This window comes from Haliaeetus albicilla, chromosome 1 (genome assembly GCF_947461875.1).
Source record: "Haliaeetus albicilla chromosome 1, bHalAlb1.1, whole genome shotgun sequence".
NCBI classification, from domain to species: Eukaryota; Metazoa; Chordata; class Aves; order Accipitriformes; family Accipitridae; genus Haliaeetus; species Haliaeetus albicilla.
Genome location: NC_091483.1, coordinates 33,988,759 through 34,013,155, shown reverse-complemented (window position 1 = coordinate 34,013,155; position 24,397 = coordinate 33,988,759). Strand labels below are relative to the sequence as shown.

The 24,397-nt window shown below is 41.1% G+C and overlaps 1 protein-coding gene across 1 annotated transcript in view; it reads right to left on the bottom strand.

Moving 5' to 3' along the window:
- The window catches only part of SNCA (synuclein alpha), a 72,668-nt gene extending 48,576 nt beyond the window's left edge, over window positions 1-24,092 (bottom strand). Inside the window, exons 1-4 of the mRNA XM_069784641.1 lie at window positions 23,863-24,092; window positions 21,784-21,929; window positions 15,359-15,400; window positions 6,966-7,111 (exon numbers count right to left, since the gene is read on the bottom strand). Coding sequence (XP_069640742.1) covers window positions 6,966-7,111; window positions 15,359-15,400; window positions 21,784-21,904 — 309 coding nt within the window. The 5' untranslated portion in view covers window positions 21,905-21,929; window positions 23,863-24,092. The remainder of the gene's footprint in view (window positions 1-6,965; window positions 7,112-15,358; window positions 15,401-21,783; window positions 21,930-23,862) is intronic.
- Window positions 24,093-24,397: the final 305 nt, after the last annotated feature.

Genomic DNA, 24,397 nt, shown 5'->3' with positions numbered 1-24,397 from the left:
TCTGCGATCAGTAAGAAAGGCCCTACCAAAATAAATCAGTCCAGCTATGCTACAATCAAAGAGATATGTCAGTTCACTGACAGTCCTACTTCCTTCATTAATTCAAAGAAACAGCTGACAAATGCTTTCTCTTAAGAAGGGTCTTCTGTGATTCCAGCTCCTGAGCAATGTGGATCCCCTAATGGGGAACCTCTCTCCTCATTCTTCCATTCTCAATCCATCTACATACATTAAAAAAGGAAACATTGCTAATTGTTGCTAAATATCCGTTCTGTTTTGCAGCAGTCACTCATACATTATGCATAGATAAAGAAATAGAACAGTAAGGGAAAAAGTAAAACCTATCTCAAACTATGTGCTCTTCACGCATTATGATTTACATAGAAATATGAAAGCAAGTATTGTCTGCTTGATGTTTTACTTGTGACAACCTGAGCAGGCCTTCTCCTATACATCAGCTAAAACACTTTGGCTTCCTTGAGGAAGATTTACTGTCTGCTAGTTATCCTACCCGAAACCACAGTATGCAAGCTTTCCAAACCACTGCTGTAATTGCTCCTACAAACCAAGCAAGAGTGTCACACGAGAACTGTGGTTGGGCTCACCCTGAACAACCAAAAATGCCACCCCCCTGCACTGCACTGCAAGGCAGAACTGGCATGGCTCAGCTCAAGTGTAGAGGGTTAGACCTCTGGCTGCTTAGCAGACTTTCTAGGGATCACATATATTTAATCAGAAACTTACCCGTTCTCTACTGTGACTGTATATTAGAGCCATAAATGGCAAGAAGTAGTTGAGGGGGGCAATTAGATGTTGCTGCACCCTGGCAGCCTGCTTGCTCTACAGTGTCTACAGGAAAGTTACCAACTCCAGAAGTTAATTGGGTGGAGGCTATTTCTGCATTTGCCAAACTAAAATCTTATTAAAGTTTCTTTGCTTAATTCAAGGCTTGAGTTTTTCCTCATAATAACTTCTAGGGGAGATGAATAAACCTGCTTATTCCCACAAAAGAACAATGGTTTAAGTCTCATGTTACTTGCACTTAACTGTCCTGCTTTTCATTTGGGTCTACTGGCCTTTTGGGACACTAGCTGCCTAAAAGCATAAAATGTAATGGAAAGGTGGAAAAACTCCCTAACACCCTTTCTGAAGATGTAAATTGTGTATGTCTGCTCAGTAGATTTTCCTTTGTGTTTGTGAGCTAAGTTTTTCAAGATTAATTGACTCACCTACGGACTGGAAAGAAGATGGGCAACAGTGATCCTTTAACAAGCCAAGCACTCTGTAGAGTATACTGAGTGTGAAGATGGTCAGAAAACTAGGAGATATTCATATTCTATCAAAATGCACGGTTCCACCTAAAACAAAATTTTGCCATGATTAGACCTATTTCTGGAACCTTATTTACAAAAAAGCGCATTAAAAAAATCAGTTTTTAAAAAGTTTCAAGAATTTTCCATAGCATGTCAGTATTATGGCACAGTAGGAAATAAAATATGCAAAATATATCTCAAAGAGATAAAGAGACAAAATGAGAAAATGCCTGTTTGAGCTTTTTCAAGCACTAAGCAAGGCACTTATCTCATATGCAGGTAGCAAGGGGGCTACTAAAACAGTGAATGGAGACTTTAACGTTAGGCATTTAAACTTCAGGGACTGCTACCCGAGATAACTTTGGTAAAAGCCAAATGTCAATCCCAAGTTTCTAGTTATTTCCACATAGGATTTCTACAGAAGGGTTTCTAAACAGATCTCTGCATTTTTTAAATGCAAGATGTAAAGTGCAATAAATAAAGATTTCATATTCAGCTTTTTTTCTTTTTAAACTACAGGTGGTAATTAACACTTTTTTGGGAACACTTGGGAATCTTAGTTTGCAACAAGACAGAACAGAAATCTTTGAAAGATGAGATATTGCTAGCATTTCAAAATGGGCTTTTAACAAAGTAGAAGGGAAACCTCCATTCTGCCACTGAAAAAGAGACGAATCTTCAGAGGCACTTACAGGATTTGCATCCCTTCTCCCAGAAAGATTGCCCAAATGAACAAATAATAGCTGGCTGGAGTACACTGTGATGCTTGGTATCTTAATCAAAGCTAAGTTGCTGTCATTTCATCAAAATTAAAAGGTGTTTCATGATGTCTTTATTCTCAGCAGCGCACAATGTCTCGTGGTGCTTCTGTGTAAAAAGGAGGAAAAATGCTCCTTACATATTGGTATATTTGATTATGGTGATTCCCCAGTGTGGATTCATCCTGGCCCTAAGCAATGTAAAAATGGAAAAATTCAGTTGTTCATAAGACTAGCTATTCTGACCAAGGAAAGTAATAATACAAGAAATACTCTATACCTGTGGGTTCCACTGCACTGAATATTTATGTGAGGACAGTGTTTGGCTTCTAACAAGTCCCAGGAAATACAGGCTGGGATGAGGGGGAAGAAGATATGGCAAAGTTACCATCGCTTTCATTCTTCTAAATTATTTTTCATGTTAAATGCAATTAACAAGGCCTTTTAGTCATATAGTATTTTCTATGGAAAAAAATGCCTAGTGCCTAAACTGACAGTCTTCCCACTCACGGTCGTCTTTTCCCTGAAAGCTTGGTAATTAAACCAACGAGTTATATTATCTGCTCTGTAAGTATATTATCTATCTATATGTTATCTGCTACTGTAATTTTATGTTTGTGTTTACACTGCTGTTTACTGTAAATGTTAAATTAAGAGACACTCTAGAAAGAAAAAGGATTTAGCACATATAGATACCAAACACAATCCATATAGATCATATGGATCCTAAACACGATAAGGACAAGGCCTGCTACTCTATTTACTTTAGTAAGATCTACAGCACAGAAAATCTGTCTAACTATGTCTTTGCATGGTACTCAAAGTACCTTGAGGTTTCAGCTTGACTGGAGATTTTAGTGCTAGAACAGTATAAATAAAATTATTCACTATAGAAATCACAGAACATACCAACAGATTTATTCTTGAGATGCTAGAGAACTAAATGATGTGAATTTAGTGAGGTTAAGAACCTCAATTAGTTAATTACCTATCTGAAAATAATAAACTTTATAATCCACATTTTGTTCTCAGGCAATATTATACACTAGATATTCACTAACTAGTACCCCTCCATACTATCTGGATCTATATGCTCATACTAAGCTGAAAATAGAATATTCAAAGGATTTCACAGCTTTCTTAATTTAGGAAAAAACCATGTTCATTTCTACAGTAAATGTAATTATCATTAATCTTCCTTTTTTTTTTACTCAATTAATATAGAAGCACACTCACACTGTACACAGAAATAAAACATGCACTGGCACAGAATAAATTTAAAGCAAATGTTTTATCTGTATAACCCAGTATTTCAGTTTATCATCTTCTCTTAACAGAGAGAAGAAAGCATGAAAAAGAAAAGCAACTTCTTTTCTGCTTCCAGGAAGAGTCCCAGTGATTACAAAGAACAGCATTATTATGGGCAGATTTTAAAATTAGGCCCAAATTTAACTAGTTTATAAAGAGTTAATCCATTTTCAATAGGCTCTATGCTAAATGCAATGTGCATTAGAAATAATTTTTGAGTAGATGCATGCTGGCAATGCATGAAAGAACTTTTGGAATCTAAATAATCTTAAGAATTGTTTTGTCATTTATTAAAATGCTACTTGCAGCATGTTAACCCTTTTAAAATGAATACAAGCCTCCTAGCTGCCACTACCCTTGCTGTGTTAAGCAGTGAGTTTCCGCCAAAGCGTAAATCCCCCAGGGCAGTCCTCACATGGGCACTATCAAGTCAGCTCTGTCACTCACTCGTCTCAGCTGTCACTTTGCACTGCCTGCTTACACCAGCTACAGGGTGGGTAAGTGACAGTGTGGTGTGACAGCAGCCTTCCAGCCTGGCCTCAGTTGGATGGTTAAACCTGTTCTTCAGGGTCCAAAGCACACCAGCGTTAAAGGCTGCACTAGGCAACCTTGAACAAACTTATTGAGAAAGCATTGTGCCAAGAATCTGCTTCGTATTTCCTTTGCATGAATATTGTTGTATCCACAGGTAAAGAAACGCTACAACTGTTTTCAATGAGTTGAAAGTCAAAACCAGACTTCCATCAAGGCACAAGAAAAATGCCAGTCACCACGCAAGACTACACAAGCGACCAGATCACTAGTAGCAGATCCCAGCAATGACCATTAGTTTAGATGGGCTTCCAGACACATTTTGAGGCAGCTGATACTTATTTCACAGTCCCTGATCCTGTAATTGATGGCAATGAAGCAAACTCCTCCAGTTGGATGGAGGCTGAGTTTATAGCAGTTCACAGAATAGTTCAGGTTGGAAGGGATCTCAGGAGGTCACTGTTTTCTATGTTCAGTTGGAGGATTGGGACTTGATTATGTGGGTCCGTGTGAACTGGAAGAAAACATTTGTCACAAGCTTAGAAGCCAACTAAAATAACAGATTATTGGCTAATGCCTTTTAGTCTTCTGTGGAAAAACAGCCTGTAATCATGCTTCTATCCACTTTTAATGGATATGCTTCATTTGCAATTCCCTGTCAAATTCCATTACTTGCTTACACTGTGTAAGCAGGGTAAGTGTTCATCTTGCACATGGGATATACAGTTATTTGCTTTAGGACAATCCCAAATAGATGTCCATAGGAAGAATAATCTGCCAAAGGCACTGCTAGCCCTACTTAAGCACAAGGAATGAATTTGCTAGTTGTGGTCTCTTACTCCCAGTTTAGAGGAGACTAAAGATATCACAGCCTTAAAAGACATAATCTTCCAGAGATAAAATACACAAAGTTACATTGATATTTCAATTATATACCTGGTTGGCACCTTCTCTTATTTCACCGAGACCCACCCTGTTTCCTACAAGGGACCTGTGTCCTACTGGTATTCTGAATGCCCATGCCTGGTCCCCACCCAACTGTCAGTTTACCTGGAAAATCCAAGAAAAATCAATCTTGTGGACCTCTGAACTGCACAGAAATGCAGAAATACTAGGCTGTAGAATATCTTTACATGATTGAATTTTGATGTTAACGTTTTCAAAATGGCTACTTATCCCTTGCAAAACCAGTAGGAGACAGAGAGGCAGAGCAGCCTGCTAGGAGCCGTAGATACTAATCAGCTAGATAGCCATACTGCATAGATGACTGAGAATCTCATTCTAAAAATACCAGTATCAAGAAGCAAATGAATAGTTTTGCGTATCTAAAGAACAAAGCACCAGTTCAGAGTAATGATGTTATTTATAGGGCTACGGGATAATATGCATGTACGTTATGGATGTCCTTTAATTTCACAGATGTGACTTTATTCTGTTACAGCCATCATGACTCATATTTAAGCTTTACAATATACAGAACAGAATTAAATGAAAGTCAGCAGAGATTTGCTTCATACTCTATAATTATAAGGATCTATTTTTTTAATCTTAATATATACATATTAGGTATGGTCAATACTAAAGTAGGTAATTGTGTGTTACGGCAATGATGATCCTTAAGACACTGAGTTTGAAGATCTACAAACAGAAAAAATATTCTCAGCGTAAAACTACGAAAGAGCTTTAGCAGAAACTAAGGGTATAGACTACTGTGGCCATGCCATACTTGTGTAACCCCTGGCAGTTCATTAGATACTCAATTTTGCAAATCTTCAACACAGCTTTTACAAAGGATCATGGCCACATCAAAAGCAACATTTTACTTAGAGCTGAGCAAAAAAGGACTAAAAAGCCCCCCAGGAAAAATGCTCTGAAAGAGAATAAAACTGCTTGTGAGATGTTTTCAAGACCAATCCACCACAGTGGAGTGAATGCCTACCACAAAGCAATACCCCTTTTATTCCCCCCAAACTAAAACACCAATAGGATTTGTCAGACAGACAGGAATTCACTTCAATGACAGATAATGATAAAGAAGAGTTTTTAAGGATTCAATTTTAACAGCTCCTCTGGACACTAATTGGAAATAAGATACACCACAGAACTTTTTCATGCTAAATCCATGAGACACCCATATTTTTGTGCAAATACTAATATTCTTCATAATCCTATTTTTTTCTAACACTTAAGTGTTCATACAGAAAACAGCACAAAAGGATGTATTTGTCTCTTATGGGTTATTTTTGTCTCCAAACAACAATATACACATTTTAAAGCATCGTTCCCACCAGCTATTTGGGGTCACTTTTTACCCAGTGTAAGTGGAAGTATATAACTGCAGTGTATCAGCAAGTAACGCTTAGTATTATGCAAATACTTAATGCTCACCTTGGTGCTGGAATAAAAATATCTACAGAGTGTTTTATAGTATGAGCTAGAGAAAATTTAATCTGAAGAGTTCAGAACAGTTTGGAGGCATTTTTGAGTTTGTGTCACTACATTAATGGAAGATAGTGACTCTATAGCTAGATCTAGACTTCAGATGCCATGTATGTAACCATCTAGTGGATTGGTTCACAAACCCTTCTGCTCTTCATCTGCAAAGGATACAAATTGTGCTGTTAAACCTGAGATTTGCTGCTTGACCTTTCAGCTCTAGCAGGTTGCTTTTCAATCCTGAGTTATTTGGAAAAAAGTTATCTTCCCATTCAACTGTACAGCAACCCTACAGCTGCTGGCCCCCAACTAGAGGCTGCCAAGTTCAGAATCAGCACTAGATCACACTTCCAACCGTGATGCAAACTTGCTAAGACTTTTCAGAATAGTAAAGTTCCATGCTCAATCCTACTCCAGTTCCCAAATCCTGGAAGTCACTCAAAATACAAACTATAAACAGCAGACATTTTCTTTGCTGTTACTTCGTTTAGCATAACACAAATCATCCTGCATTCATACCACTGGCAGACACAAAAGAAAACAATCCATCTGCCCCTCAGTTCAGGGAGGCCACTCATCATTCACTTCTTCACCTGGAAAAGACTGTAAATAAACAAACCTGTTTGGCCAACTGATCCTTCTTCACCAAGCCAGTGGCTGCAGCAATGTTCCCTGCTCCTTCCACTGTCTTCTGGGCCACTGCCGTCACTCCTGTCACCACAGCTCCCCCAACATTAGACACTTGCTCTTTGGTCTTCTCAGCCACTGAGGAGAAGCAGAAGACGGAAAAACACGTTACAGCTCTGGGAGCTGTAAGCTTTTCAGAGAATCGTATCTATCACTGACAGCCCAACATCATGAAGAGCCATAAGGTCATTGCACTTTGTGTACCCCAAGTGGATCTTAAGAAATGAGACTATCCATCTGGTAACACTGGAGCTGCAGAGGTAAAAATAAGCCTTATTTGTGGCTCAATTTCTTCCATGTGAAAGACACTTGACATTTTCATTCATGCCTAGCTGTACGTAATTTAGGGAAGAAAAGTCATTACTTAAGGGCCCTTATAATGCCCAGCTCGCTGTGTAATATGTAATAATTGCATTCAATATATCCCAGTTTGGAAATGCATTCCACTTAGACCACCAAACACTTGCTACATGTTACAGGGCATGGAAGACAAGATTTTTTTACATTAGACTCAAAAGCCATTGATTATTCTTTTATTTTTATTTTCTAAAATACACTTGATTAATAAGCAGAGCTACTGTTACTCAACCAGAGAATTTCAAATACAACCTTTTATCCGATTCTCTGAGATTTTTTGCTCCACTGCTGATGTGTCCATCTATTACATACTAATCTACAAAAAGATCGAATGCCAAAGATGCTAAAGCAAAATAGATTAATAGTTAACTTCCAAGATGCAGGGAAACAACAACTCATTTAGCCTACATGTACATCAGCAGTTGCCATTCTACCTTTCAGAATATCACTGGGTTCTTTCTGCTCATTCATCCCCAAGGGCTCTTTCTGACAGCAGTTTGCACTGTAGTGAAACTGCTCTAAGAGATGGGATGACTTCATGCCTTCAAGTTACACAGGCAGATTTTCAGCTAGAAACACATTTTCTCATCTAAACAAGGGACTGCTCTTCAAAAACATCCAGCATATAGTTTTGTAATTTTAACTAATCCTATAATTTCCTCTAGCCCAAATCCCATCTGATCCATAAAATGTATTCATAGCTCTATTTGCACCCTGAGCACAGCATGGATTCTGCTTGGCAGATAGACCACCCTTTTTTGGGAAGCACACACGAATAGAAGACTTTCTATGGATAAATTAAATCTAATTCCTTACATAAAGAGTATCAGCTGCCTATATCACAGGGCATGCAGTATATAGGTTGTTATGATTGACATTAAATAACAACAATTAGGAAAAAGCTAGAAAGGTACAACATGTGCCTAATATGTGATTTTTATTAAAGACCCAAATAATAAATATCTGCTGACTGAAAATTATTTTATCAGATCATTTAACGCTCATTCTAACTAAAGACAGTAACTGATTGAGTATTCCCTCTTTTACGACCAAACCCAGAAGCTTTCATTATAGAGCAGAACAACAATACATAGTCTGAAATTAGAAACAGAAAAAGTCTGTTCCAAATATCTTCCAACCTATACATGCTAATAAGATACAAATTCACAAGAAATTTCATTGTATCCATCCAGTACTCTTGCCATGCTTTTTCCATCAAAAAAAAAAATCAAAAGTGGGCTTTGCTGAAAAGCAAATGTTGCCCTCAGGGAAGGTTTGACATAATGCTAGCAAGTGCAGAAAGACCTCTATCAAGATGCCCCATTTGATTATTACCAGCTACAGACTATAAAAAGCTCTGGATTCTACACATAAAATTTATATAGGAAGTTTTTCACTAGTTCTTGCAAACACATATCTTAAGGTGTGTGTCCTAGTAACATGTCATATCTTCCAAAGAATGTTAAGATGTGATTGTGTATGGAGTCTTTCAGAAACAAACTGAGAAAGGTTATGAGATGGAAACTTGTTAACACTTTCATATTATTTAGAATGGCAAGAAGAAATCTCACACAGAGCTATGTAAAAAAAAGTATCATCTTGCAAAAATACATTTTAAAGTGATATTCTCCAAGAAATGTAAAAAATAAATAAAAGAAAGAGACGTGTTTGGGGTAAATTTCAGTATTGCTTTTTATTTTTCCTCTGTCTCATTACTTTTCTGAGAGAGAAGGAAAAAAGAAAAAACAAACCCGACAGAAGATACATAAATCAAGGTCCTTTTCCTTGTATGGAAGTGACATACGCTATTTTGAAAACTCCCTCTTCCAAAATACATTGAAAGGCAGAACATTTAAAAGAGACAAATTCAGCAGGCTCGGTGCTGACAAAGGATCACATGCTCAGCTGCTCTTGAGCGGACTCCTTGCTTTTGATAAAATGATAAAGCATGGTTGCACTGTGTTCATTGTCAATAGTCATAATTACTTTCATTATCTCAAGGTCTTAAAAAAACTGCACCTCAAAAGCAAAATATCAAGAAATAGAGTGAAATTGAATGCATTGTGGATGCTGCAATACAAAACACCTAACTCCCGATGCCACTATTAAACACACATTTCTCAGACTATGTTGTCATGGCAAGTATGACCACCTACCAAGAGTAACTACCCAGTGGCTGCCGTTCCCACTATTAGAGTGTTTTGGGAAGGCTCTGTCTGAATTCTGTTTTCTCCTCCGAAACCCACATTACCCTAGAAAGGGCTTAGCACATGCAAACAAAAAACCCCAAAGAATCAGGCCACTAACATTGTTACTGGCACAACAAGAAGATACCTGATAGAAGGAGTAACAAAAGCAGTACATTTAAGATTGCTTTTATTTCAGACTGTCATGGTTTAACTTCAGCCAGCAACTAAGCACCCAGCAGGATGGGGGGAAGAGAATTGGAAGGGTAAAAGTGAGAAAACTCATGGGTTGAGATAAGAACAGTTTAATAATTGAAATAAAATAATTTTAAAAAGTAGTAATGAAAAGGAAAATAACAAAGAGAGAGAGATAAAACCCAAGAAAGACAAGTGATGCAAATTAAAACAATTACTCACCACCAACTGATGGATGCCCAGCTAGTCCCTGAACAGCGGCCCCCCAGCCAACCTTCCTCCTCGTTTTATTGCTGAGTATGATGTCATATGGCTTGGAATATCCCTTGGGTCAGTTGAGGTCAGCTGTCCCAGCTGTGTCCCCTCCCAGCTTCTTGTGCACCCCCAGCCTACTCGCTGGTGGGGCGGTGTGAGAAGCAGGAAAGACCTTGACTCTGTGCAAGCACTGCTCAGCAATAGCTAAAACATCCCCCTCTGTGTTATCAGCACTGTTTTGGTCACAAATCCACAAGATAGCACCATACTAGCTACTATGAAGAAAATTAACTCTATCCCAGACAAACCAGCACACAGACATAGCATAAGAAAGCTGGCACAGGAGGTACCATGAAAGCTCTCTCATATACTGCTTCAGAAATCAGAGTCATGAAGATAAATTCAGCAAACTAGACACATAGCACAGATGTGCAAAAGCACTCATACTAGTAGGAGAAAGAGAAAGTTTTCTTTCCTGTCTCTAAGGAATACTAAACACCATCAAAGTCCCTTTTACCAGAGTGACTTTGTAAATAAGCTCCAGCCTGGTGACCCTTCAGCTCTGAAACCCTAGCAACAGGAGAAGAAAAAACAAAATAGGTTTCCAGCCTCATGTATTTTATTGCTTACACTAAGTAGTAACAGGGGAAAAGCATTAAGTGTGCACAAACAAATCAGTTCAGAATGCAGGGGGTTGATAGCAACTAATTAAATTAATCTGAATACCTGGTTGTTTAATGATCTTAAGCCATTAAGTCTTTCTAAAGCTGATGTCTGCTTTTCATCACGGTGCAGAGAAACAGAGTAAATCAGCTTCTGCAGAGCTCTGCCGTGCTATGACCTGAGTACTTCTGTCCATCTATGCAGAGACTGTCCATTCCAGTAAATGATCCTGGGATGGTGTACAATGACCATGCCAAGGCTAACTTTGAAACTGAAGTTCTAATACTGACTATAGTACTGTGCAAAAATCATTGGCATTGAAGGTTTCTTTTCCCTACTTTTTATAGACAACTGGGTAATACACGATATCAATATAAAACCTTTGGAGCAATTAAAAATGAGAACTAATTGCTTTCAATTTAGAACAAGAAAAGTGGATGAAAACCACAGGATTTCTCTGAATTCATGAAATTACTCTTACTGCACTAAATATACTTTTGAATGTGTATTTCAGACAATAAGGTTGCCTTAGGTACTTGAAGAATTCATTTACAAAGAAGCCATAAATACATGGGGGGGTTCTTTAATTCATACAATTTACTGAAAGATACCTGATGGAGTTAAAACAAACACAACAGGAATACCACTGACTAAGAATGTTACGAAGAACAAGAATGATCAGATAAAAGAATTAAGCAAAACACTTGCTTATGGTTCATAACTGTTGATATTGTGTCTTGACTCAGCTTCAGGAAACAGACACATGGTTGAAGTATCAAGGGCTTTTTGGCCGTGATCTTTTGTACAAACCAGTGCTTTACTTTTATTATCAGGAAATAGACTGTAAATATTTCATCTTTGATACTATACATTTCTGGACATTTATCCCTGGGAGATAGGCAAGATTGATGAACTATGCATTTACAGTCAAAGGCCAGTAGACATGTCAATTAGGCAGGCAAGTCAGATACACAAGCTAACACCCCATAAAACCAATAAGCAAAGCTACTTCATCTTCAGAAGTTCTGAGAAAGGGTAACCTGACAAATACATGCTCACCATATTCCTGCGAATCACAGCCTGGCATCCTCATTTTACAGTGTCTTGATGCCACTAGAACTGGTACAATCAGGTCATACTTTGTTTAAAGCAAGAAACATCTGTCTAGTATTTCTGGGTTTGGAAAGCAACTGACTGAAAACTGTATTTAGCTGTTCAGCACTTTGGGGTGCATCAGCTCCCAGTCCCTTCACCAGCAAACGGTTTTAAACCACAAACTATTCAAAAATAGCAAAACTAGCAAGACCTTGGAACTCAGACAGTAAGAGAGGACTGACTGCACAACTGTGAGCACACACTCATTTTGATCTGTGATTTTAGTTTTTAGTTTGCATTTGACTGTCTCCAAGCTCTTGAATCATTTTTATTCTCATAAAATGTGTTATTTCACCTCAGGTTGCACATGATATTAACACACTGGTGCATCATAAGACCACCAAAACCGGCAAACTCCTAGTCCTATGAAAAGAGACAAGTAGGTCTTTACAAGTGCCCTAAAAGGCAGTTTGTCACATCAACTTTAATAGCATTGATTTAAATGGATTTGATTTCTAAGACTTTACTAGCATTTCTCAGTGTCTTCACATTATATCTCATAGCATCACTACAATGAACCCAAGTCTGTTTTTACCTAACTTCCCTGCTTGCCAGAAAAACACTTCATAGACTTGCAATTTTAAAAAATTTTTTATTGTTAAAATATGTGCCCAAGCAATTCTTCTGTTTTTATACTACCAAGCCCATCCTGTTTCATTTTAGAAACCGTGCTCTCTGGATTTTGCATTAGGTCTCCTCGTCTCACTGCCACATTTCAACCTGCATGCCCTCTATTCATTTTCCATTTTCATTCAACAGCCGAACCCCTTTCAAACAGTTTAATAGGCCAGAAGGAAGCAAACTGTGGCACAGAACCCATTATTCCCAAGCTTTGGGTGTTTCACTTTGTGTCACCCATTTCCTAAAGCGGGTGAAGAGCGACCACTGTTTTGCCTAAAATTAGCTGTAACTTTTCTGAATTTTCTATTCATAGGCACAGCACATAACAGATGTGTTCTCCTTATGTTTGGCTTTATAGTCTGTTTTGTATCTTGTAGAACAAAATTTAACATCTTTTCAAACTTGGCAAAAATTCTATTAATCTACTTAAAATTTCCTGTCTCACTACACATACTGCAATCAGATAAAGATGGATACTCACAGCATTTGAGATGGGTTGTTTCTCGCAGAAGGGAAAGAAGCTCCCCACTAAGCAGGCCCACTACAGAGTCCCAGCACTTCAGCAAGTTTCATACACATGCAAATGCCCTTGACTTTTATCTACCACAGCCCAGCTTGGTGAACACCACCTCTATTAACTTGCTTGTTAGTGCTGTCAGTTGCTGTTCCCACATCTGTGGTGACATTAGACATATGTGTCTCAAATCTCATTCTACTGCAATCCTCTACTGGTTATAGTAATGATCCCTCTGAATATTTCTCTTAATTGAGGTCTAACAAGCTGCGACTTCAAACCTCATAACAACCACATGCATGTTCAGCCTGAGGCTAAACTCTGAAGGACTATCATAGATGTTCTGTTCAGTTTTGTTACTAAAAATACTCTTGACTGACTTCTCAACCATTTATGTGGGTTGTGATATTAAGTACTGCCATTTGTTTACCTACAGTTGTTCATCCTTTGCATTGGCTTATGTGAGCACAGGTGAATCATAGACTGGCTGTACACAAAACGAAAAGAAAGAAGAAATCCTTTTCTACTCCCTTACTTATTTGTTTCCTAATTTCTTAGGGGAAAAAACACCTTAAAGTTCTTGGCCACGCATTTTCTTCACATCTTCAGAAGTCCCACATTCTACAGCAGAAAATTACACATTCTATTCAATGCACTATGGTCAGCTGAGGCTTTCCCACACTCTGTAGAGATCAAAGACTTCCATTCATTTTGCCACTTACTACGAATTATTGGTTACTGGTTTCAGTTCACACCTAAAACGATCCCGGTAAATCAATTTAAAATGTGAATTTACTACTCTTCTGTGTAGAAACACTAATGTGAATACACATGCCTGGCATTAACTTCAAAGTTTGCAAGTGCTGTTGCTGCTGAGAGATCAGTAGTTCTAAAAAAAAAAAACGTTTCAAAACCCTCATAACTGTGACAAATCCAAACCAGTTTATCAAAACTCTGGAATTTGTTTCTTTCCTATAAGCTATTTCTCTTTGATCTTCCCACCCAACCAGCTCCAGTGGGACACACTGATGAGTCACACCAATCTTGTGGGACCAGAGAGGGCAATGGGGCACGTCCACACTGCAGCGGCAGCATGACTGTCGGTGCCGCAAGCACACCTTGTCTGAAACCGCACCATCTGTGCATTGCTGGAAACGGACCCCAGGCTGGGATGAAGAACCACTAAGAGTACAGGGGATACTCGGGTATTAAGTTCCCGGGGAGAAGCCGCCGGCCATCGGGCAGGCAGGCGGGTGCCTTCCGCCGCTGTAAATCACCCGCGTGGCTGGCCGCAGCCCGGGCTCAGCCGCGCGGGCGAAGATCCCACGCCGCGCCACGGTCTGCCCCTGCCGCTCCTCAGCCTGCGAGGCTCGGGCAGCAGTTGGGCCGTGCTGCGGTTACATGGCAGCCAGCTTAACAGGAGCTGGGGTCTGATCACACAGGCTGCGGTGAACAGCAGCGATTGTATGACAGGGCCAAGTTGGTGACCGTGGAGGCGAAACTCCATTTTGCATCCCAGCTGCACCGCGGGCAGTCTAAAAGGCTTCAGCACGGACATGCTGCTGACCTCATTTGCCTTAACTGCGGACGCTCCCTGTGGTTCTTCCTTCCTACCTACCTCTTGCAGTCCCTACCGTATGAAGGAGGCTCCTTCTACGTTATTTTCCCTCCTTCGTTTGTTGCAGTAATTCCTGCTTCTTCCACTAGCATCGGTCCCGTCCAACTATGAGCTCCCAGATCAGCAGATGAAAGTCCTCCTGACATATGCCCAGGTCCGTCCCTCCCCCCTTTGCCTTCCTCAGTCCTCCTCCAGTGGCATTCCTCTTCTCCAGATCCGCCTTTGCTGCCTCCTCAGCTCAAAGGAGGCAAGCCTGGGCACCCAAGCCAGGCTTGCAGTTTCTATAGGTCAAAGTTCTTCATAGCAAAAAATAAACAAACAAATAAAATTAAGAAAGACCTCACTTTTTTTTATGCCAATTAGTTTATAACTTTCCAGCACCGAATAGTTCACCTTTGGCAATAAACAACAGAAAGACGCTTGATTTATCTATTTCCACAAAAGCAAGTTATTTCCTTCTGTTTAGGAATCTGGTTTCGTTAGTCTCCTGGCTCATACTAGTACAGCTTGGCTTTGATTTGGGAACTTCACTCAAAAAACCCTTCTCACATACAGCTATATTAAATTTACATATTTGATTGTAAAACAGTGTATGCGTTTTGACAAAATGAATGTTGCTTTCTGCCTCTCAATTGTTCTATGTTTTTCTATGATTCATAAATTGGAGTGCTCTCAAAAAAAATACACTGAATTTTAAACAGCTAAATGGTTGGTTAATCAAACGTAGGGAAGCAGTTGAAATTAAGAGATAATTGTCTTACCTGTTGTGACACCATGAACAACTCCTTCCTTGGTCCTGGAACCTAAACAAAGAACAATATTATGTTGAAAATACATGTCTTAAGTACTGGTAAAGCCTAGATGGGTGATAAAGAGGGATGAATATACAGATTACATACAGTTGCATAGAGTATTTTCTAAGATTATTAAAATTAATTAAAGAGAAATTCAATCTGAGGGAAAGGGCAAAACCATCAATAAGCAGCAACTGCATGAATGCGTATTGACTGTGGAAAAGGCGAATAATACTGGAAACACTTCGGCAGGTTTTTTTTCTTGTACATACCGACTTCCTTGCCATTTTCTTAATAGCTGTGTTAATTAAGCCTCCCACTTTGCAAACTCACATGGATGACTGCACAGAAACCAAGTTACTGTTAACATCCTAAGAGGCTAACGCATGTCTTTGCAGATCAGAGCCCAAGTTTCCAGAACATCCTTACAATTTCATCTTATAACTCTTCTCCAGATCTCAGTTTGAAGGCGTTAACCACCATTATTGAACTACAGAAAGACCTAGAGGTTAAAATCATGGGGAGCTGGTAGTGCTAGCCAGATTTAGACAAAAATTAATCTGAACGGGGAAACATTAAACAGTAGATAGGATTCAAACATGAAAATGCCACCAGGGTCAAACCCAAGGTCTGCCGCATCCAGTGTCCTTGTTGCCACAGGCACATGTGACAACATGTAAAGATTCTGCAGAGAGCAATCTAGAGCTAGTACTAGACTGAGACGTAATGCAAGACCTGTGCAAGCAATGTAACTCTGCCACCCTGAAGACCAAACCGTATCTGGAACACCCATGTAAAAATACCATGACTTGTTACCACTCTGCATGAAAGGGAACAATCTCTCATGTCTCCAATGGGAAAAGAAACAAATTAGCACGTATTGCTGTTGAAAACCTAATTCCATTTCTTTCTCCCTACCAGAGCTCTACTTGTCCTTCTCAGGTTTTATAACCTGGCTACATTTCAGGGATTAGTAGCCATCTGTGGACTATGATGCTTAACAATTAAGCATTACAGAGTTCATGGCTCCTAGCTTATCATCTTACCCTAGTCTGCCAGAGATAGGATTTTTTTTTATTATTACTAACACAGAAGTTACCTTATTTGTAATTCATTTTTTTGTCTGTATGTCATTCAGTATTTTACACATTATAATTTATACTTCTGACTTTACACTTCTAACATCTATACAATTTTAGCTTAACACTATGTGTAAAATCATATACAAACTGATATAAGCAGAAATGTATTAGAGGAAAATATATGACCAGAAAAATATTAGAAGAAAGCAACTTTGTCCACAATTCTTTACAATAATACAATTAAACACTGAAATACAATATAAGTTCATTCATCAATATGTCCTACTTGCTACTAGTGCCAATTTATGGAACTTAAGCCCTGTATTTATAGTACTATCAGATTGATTAGAGCATTGAAAAGGCTCTGTTATCCATGAGCAAGAGCAGAATAATAATCCGTGATAAATAAGAGGAAAACAAATACTGCATCCAGTAAAATGGCATGTTCCTTTAACTAGCTAATGAAGAGGTTAAAAAGCTGAGAAGTCTTTTTCCCCCTTTATTCTGATTTTCTCTTTTTAAAAAGCTTATTTTCTCTCACTGAAAATATTTACCATTGAAAGAATTGTCCATTTTATTAAATCCAAAGTGTTAATGTCTAAGCACTTGGTTTAGGACTTTGGTTCTCAATCTTGCAGCACCATGAGACCTGAAGCAGCAAAGCACTTTGAACGCTTACTGGAATCCAAGCAGGTGATGGTTCTAGTGACTTCTAGAAAGAGACTAAACATGATTTCAGGCTTACAGTGTGTCTATCAGAATACTTAATATTAAGCGTATGCTTTTAAATGCAGTTAGACCTGGCTAGTGTCTTGTTCATCTTGTTGAAGTTATTACCTGCAAGCCAAGCTATTAAACACATGGAAACCTGTGAATAGCAAGTACTCAGTCCCCTAGGACTGGTAAGAGATGGATGGTACACCAGAACTCCCTGAGGAACTCTGCAATGCATATTATCTCCAGAGGGACATATGCAAGTTGACTCTTACTTCACTTACCCTGACGTAACATTGCTATAACCACAACTAATACAGAAATGCTAGTCTCTTTCTGTTAGTGGAAGACAGGCTTTTCTTTAATGAAAGCTCAGCTCACAGACCCATACAGAACAGAGATATGTATAGCTAAATCCATTAATTGGCAAACAACCAGCTAAGCAGTGGTCCAGACCTTACAGCATATGTTAGAGCTCAATACTATTTGCCCCACTACTGCACACTTGCATGGAAGTAGCTGTTTTTGCAGCCACAGCTACAACAGGATCTAGAAGTACATTAGGATCTGCCAGAACAGGCCTATAAATAACAACAGTTGAATTCAGTAGGACGACTTCTGGCAATGAAGGAAAGCTGGTCATCCACATTGTTTCTGAGACAAACTAGCTGTCTTTCATCCTGGCATTCCCAAAACATCAATAATCTTGCTCATTGTACCCTGCATAACAATGGGAACAGAGGCATCGGAGTAGGGATAATACAAAGACCAAGGAATTTGACACTGACCTACACCATCTAGGTGATCCAGGAGCAATGGTAGTACAGGGTAATGCTACTTTTCTTTGCTATAATACACGTTTGTGTGAGGGGAAGGAGAAGCCAAAACCAGAATTTTTGCCTTTTTGTAATTATAAAAAAAATACAATAGACTCTTAATTTCATTATTTATTATCATCACTGTCATTATGCCAAAACAAAAGTGTATATCAGTAGTTTGGCAATACACTCATTTCTGGGCTTTTTGAGAGACGAACAGACTATTCCAAGGAAGTCCTGCCTGAGATTCAGGTTGCTTAGTCAGAGCTGGTTAAAGACAGGGAGACATAAGCGCAAATTAGGGGAAGGAGAAATCATCGCCTACGGAAGACACTTCCTCCCAAGTGCTGAAGCTCATTATTGCACCAGATGGACCTTGAGTCCCTTGACTACTCTGCTGGCTTTTCTGTTACCAAAGGAAAATAAGAAACCTTATGAAAAGAGAGTGTAGCAGAGGAATTTGGATGGTCTTGCCAAATAGGTCATGACTGCACTATTCTACTCTAAGGCCATGTACCAGCTAAGCACAGGGAGTAGCAAACAACTCATCCACTAGCTACCCTGCTCCTGATAAACTATTCCTTTGTTCTGCTAGGGTATAACACATCAAAAATGATCAGACTGGAAACTTCCATTCCTGAGCACTGAACATGCACTCAAGAGTCAGCTTAGCAAAAACTTCAGCTCCCTGGTAGGACAAACAAAGCTCAGAGGAGCTCTTGAGCAATACATCACTAAGAGCATGCAAGAGCATCCTTCTTACTCTCAGTTCCTGGTTTCAAAGCGAGTGGGGGTAACTATTGCCACTTGTTTCCTCACTGCTTCACACCAACAGCTCTTGAAGGATACACAGAGACACAGTTTTAAAGTTACAGCACACACGATGCAGCACAGGATTGCTGAGCCTTAGTCCTCCTTTCTAATCAATGATCAGGCCGTTGTTTGACATCAAGAAAGGTCCCGATGCTGTGCTTGTACGAGTCAAGACACAGCCACTGATTTCAGCTGGCCAATGTTGAAGTACATCAGCAGAGGAATTTAGGGAAAAAAACCACCTGAAAGCATAAAAACACACTACAGACTGTATTGAACAGTATCTTGGGTATTAAAAAGCATGACAAAAACAGTGGACTGAGGGAAGAAAGAATAGACTTCAGCATGGAGAGGGAAAAAAATCCCCAGTTAATTCTCTAATATGCCACTTTTCCTCAGAGCTCTAAGTTTCCCCCTGTGCAAAAGGGAACTTTCCTTGTGTGGGAAAAAGGGAAAAAAGTTACAACAACCACATTTCATCCCAAGCAGCAGCTTTTGTTAATAGAACACTTATCAGGTAGAATTATGTTACAATCTTTCACATAATAGCTAACAGCATTCTGGACAGAAAGGTCCAGATGTTTTCCATATTCACTTAAATTCCACTGATTTCAGTGGGAGACCGTATCACCTAGGGGATCTGGACCAAAGACTTTGCATCTTATTAATTCTCCAGCAGCAATGGAAGGCTGAATGTTATGGAGCTGACTGTTGAAACTGAAAACGATTAACAGGTCTCTCTCAGCCCAATGTTAGGTTCTTTTTTGCAAGGTGTCAGGCAGCTTTCACAGTATAATCTGGCTGTGAAACTTGTATCTGAAAACCCAGCTACAGACATAGGGAGGGAGAAACTTTCAGGAGCTCTAATGCAGTGTGCTGCTTCTCTCCTCTGCTCACAAAGGGGTTTCACCACCTTTTGCATTGCAACTGTTACCAGCCTCCAGAACCAAAGAGGATCACACCAGCCTTTGCTAACGCTGCTTGGAAGAGCTGCCCCCACTGTGTGCTTGGGAAGTAGACAGAGAAATACGCCACTCCTCATTTGCCCCTTACCCTACTTGATCCTGTTGAAAATTCAGCTGGGGAAACTGTGTCTCCCTACAAGCAGGTATGGGCAGGCACATATGCAGACACACGAGCTGCCAGAGCTCCCAGAGACAGCTTCCAACCAAAGGCTTTTTTACCTGCACAACTGAAACTGCGCATATAGCTCCTCCTGAAAAGCAGGCATCTGCTGTGGGAAGGATCCTTTACCACTACTACAGTCATATGCACTGGTCCCTATCATGGCTCAGGGCTCCGCTGTCCTCAGTATTTTATTCTTGAACTAAATAGCAAGCCTGCCCTCCAAAGTTCAACCTCATCAAAAGCATCTCTGAAGACAATAGGGTATCTGTTGCCTTTGGGAGCAGAACGAGATTCAAATATTATTACAGTCTGGAGAACAGGTCTGACACAAAGATTAATTCAGCACACAATGCAGGTTTCTAATACAAAGAAATCAATGACCCCAGAAGCACAGTCAAGAACTACAAGAAAACAAAATAAATAAATAAAAAGTCCCCCCCCCAAAACAATTCCAATATCAAGCACAGTGTACAGTGAAAAAACATCTATTTTGATGTATTGAAAATGAGCAGATGCTCATTTTAAAATAGACTCATCTTACAATTAGTTTTCAAAATGACTGCCATCTCTGTTGGCAAGAGCACTGAGCTTTGCTATGGCTCAGCAGGAGAAAAGTGTATTCCAAATGAGTAGTCCAAACTATCTGGAACAGAAATAATTTGTTGTAGACTGGCACTAGCCTGCAAGGGCAGAGGGAATCCTGAAAAGACTTTGGAATTGCAGACACTTCAGTGCTTCCATTTAAAAGAAATGTCTCAGGTTTTCAACTCTGTTTAACTTCTCTTTGATATCTGTGCACATCTCCCTAGGTACACACAGCATCCATTACAGAACTGACCTGCTACAAAATCAGCAAAAAAGAAAGGACCTACACAAAAGAGTATCTTTTCCCCTTCATTCTTTTATAGAAAAACTTTATTTGATGAATAGGAGAAACAGATCCATAATTTTTTTTTTAAATGACCACTTATTCATATGGTCTTGGTAGATTATTTTCCTGTGAAGTTTTCATGGCAGCATTCACAAGACAGTCCTCTAAAGCCTGATACTTGCTAAGTGAAGATGATGATCATGCAATCAAAGTACTGATTGGGGATTTGAAAAGAATTTTATCCCTGGCTCTGCGCAAGACTCTTGTGTGTGGCCTAGATAAGTCACTTAACAACTGCTTTGCTACCTTGGGGTCTACCTGCCCTACCTCATTAACTGTAGTCGCTCTTCCTTGAGAAGTCACAGGAAATATCTGCTATGGATATGCAATAGTAAGTACAGAACATGAAGTTAATTTCAAAAGATGAGAAGATGTCACTTTGCCATACAAAATGTTACTGTTGGCATGCCAAGTAGTCAGCATGGCTTATGCTCAGTTCCCAAATTAACCTCTCAAGCTTCTTCTCTTAAAAACCCACTTAAACCCCACGTGTTCAATTGGATGCTGTGAAGCTACCTTCCACTTCAGCTTTTACTTTTTTTTTAAAAATTTATTTTTACTGTACCAACTACCCCTTCAACCTTAACCTAGCAAACTTCTTGAATAGAGTGCCAGCTAGTGACCTGTACTGTAAGGCACCTCCTGTGACACAACCTCATCCAGTATGGCATTATGGATGTGGCTCCACAGAGCAGTAATGTATGGCCAGCACAATGCAGTGACTTAAGAACCAATATTCAGCTTCAGAGAACTGGAGCTCAGGAGGGCACAACTCTCTTCTTTGTTTTGCAATGGTCTCCTATGAGTGACTGCATATTTTTTTTGCAGAAGAATAGGTCTGATGAGGATGCAGCTGTGAATGTCAGGGTACACCGACCAGCAGCATGATCTCTGCTGTCCACCTACCTACATAGAGGACACCTTCTTTCGTCTTTCCTGCCGCCTCTGCCACACCCTGCTTGGTTTTTTCTGCTGCTGCTACGACTCCCTCCTTTGCCTTGGAAAGTCCTTTCATGAACACATCCATGGCTGAAGAGTTTCTTCACACAGCTCTAGAGAAAAAAAAAAAAAAGAAAAAAAAAAGACAAAAAAAAAAGACAGTACACTTCCAGTAAGACTTTTTTCAGCTTTTTATCCCAGAATGGGAGGAAAAATTCAGTCAAACTGAATGGGATGGCAATTACTTAAAAATTATATTATTTATACCCACATATTATGTAGCTTTCATCCACATCTCTATTAACCATACACAAACACCTCTCTATATGCAAGGTTGCACTCAGTATTTCAGACAGAAAGAACAGTTAAATAACTAGAAAAACAAGGAGTAAGGTTACACGAATCACCTTTACATTTTCTCACATGCTGCTATAGATAGTAAGTTAAACAGTGCTGCAAGAGCAGTTCCCTCAGTCCAAGAAAGGCTCGGGGATCCTGTTTCCACAGAATCCTACAGAGAGGTTGCCGATAATGCAGCTCTGGTTGGAAGATGGATTCATCAATACAAGTCCCTTCCTTGCCTACCAAGGCATCATTTCCTCCAAAGGACAGTTCTGTTCATGTGCTGATTGCAAGATTTAGCCCTGTGATTTGATGATACTCCACCTCTCATTCAGAGGAAAAAATCTGACTTAAAGAAACACTAGCAACTTAAAAAACAATGAAAGCAAACCACAAAAACCCAAACCCCTCCTAAATGACAAATGTTCACTTGTTATAAGAAACCGCCATTACGACCCAGAAGGACTGGAGCAAATAGAAAAATGCTGCTTTTCTAGTAGTCCAGCATTTTGTACACAGTCCACGTCACTCTTCTGGAAACTGAGTCTTCCCAAATGGGTTCTTTGCATGTATCAGGACTGAGAAGAGATTTTACTAAAAAGCAAAAGCAAGAATGCAGGATTTTAAAAGCACTGCACTAAAGCTACCAAGTGAGTTCTGTACCAACTACATAACCCAGCGCTACACTGGAACTACTACAATAGTAATTAAAACCAAGAAGTCGGTGCCCCTTCAACAAATCAGTTATCGATAGTCCTTTCTCTTCCTCCACCCACACAGAAAGAAGTGCTGCCTGTTATTTTCTTTTCCCTGCCAGAGGCTGAGTAGGAGGAATGGATGTCTAGGAAGGCATCTGGGCTGCCGCAGCTTTCTACTAACTTGTGACGAGCGTGTGAAGAAAAGCAATATTTGTGCTCCAGCCAAACTGCCTCTGCCTACGGTACCTGTCACCCTGGGCCTGGGGGGGAGGTGAGGAGGGGAGGCGATGCCTTATACACAGAGGGGGGGAGGCAGGCCCCAGCCCGCGGGACCCTCCGGCTCCACCACCAAGGGGCTCCCCAGGCCCAGGCCCGTGCCCGTGCCCGTGCCCGTGCCCGGGTGGGGGGGTGGGCTGCGCCACAACCAGGTGCAGGGGCACCTGGGGACGGCGGGCGGGCAGCGCGGGCGTATATCAAATAATACCCAAGGCACCTGCAGAGGGAGGGAGAGGGCTGGGCGTCGTGACTATATCTATACGTACAGAGAGAGAGAGAGAGAGAGAGGCACCTACCGAGGAGAGCTGGGCGACGCGACCGTGTGGGCACCCACGGGCTCCAGCTGACACGCCGTCGGCACAAGGCGGCCACAGCGCCCGGCTTCTCCTCCCTCCCCCGTGCCCACAAGAGCACGTTCAACAGGACATATATATATAAAAAATATATTTTTTATATATATAAAATTACACGTTTATGTATATATATACACACACACATACACGCACTCCTACGGCTACACAGGCACGGAAAGCCCAGCCCCGGGCAGCACCGACGCGGAGCAGAGCCGTTCACCCCCGCCGCGCCGCTCCCTCCCCGAACCCGGGGCGCCCCGGGGCGGGCTGTTGGGGGCCGCCGCAGAGCGGAACGGAGCGGAGCGGCCCCGGCCGCTCCCGGAGACGGCGCCTGCCCTGCCCTGCCCTGCCCCGCCCCGCCCTGCCCTGCCACTTACCGCCGGGCTCCTCCGCCACCGGCGACCAACCCGTTCCGAGCAGACGTGTGGGTCGGAGGGTGGGTGGGTGGACGACGCCGACGGTGAGGCGGGGGACGACGCGTGGGGGGGGGGGGGAGGGGGGCCGAGGGGAGCTGCCCCTTCTCAGCACATCCCCGAGGCCGGGTCTGCCGGCAGTACCCCCGACGGCAGCCCCGCAGGCGGCGAGTGTGAGGGAGAGGCAAGGGCGAGGGGTGGAGAGAGGATGCGCCGCGGGAGGGAGCGAGGGAGGAGCGGAGGGAGGCAGGCAGGGAAGAAGGCTCCCGCCGCCCTCCCCCGCCTCCTCCCGGCCCACCTTCTGCTGGGGTTTGCGCGGAGGGGCTGCGCCCCCCGCCCGGCCTCCTGCGCCCAACCCCTCGCGTCCTCCGTGGGAGAGAGGTGGGTGGGAGGCGTGATAACCTGGGAGCGCTTGTTCCGTCGATGCGGCCCAGGAGAGGAACAAGAGTAAAAGGCAGGCCAGGCGACCTGGCCCGCTTGTGACTCCGCACAGCCACCG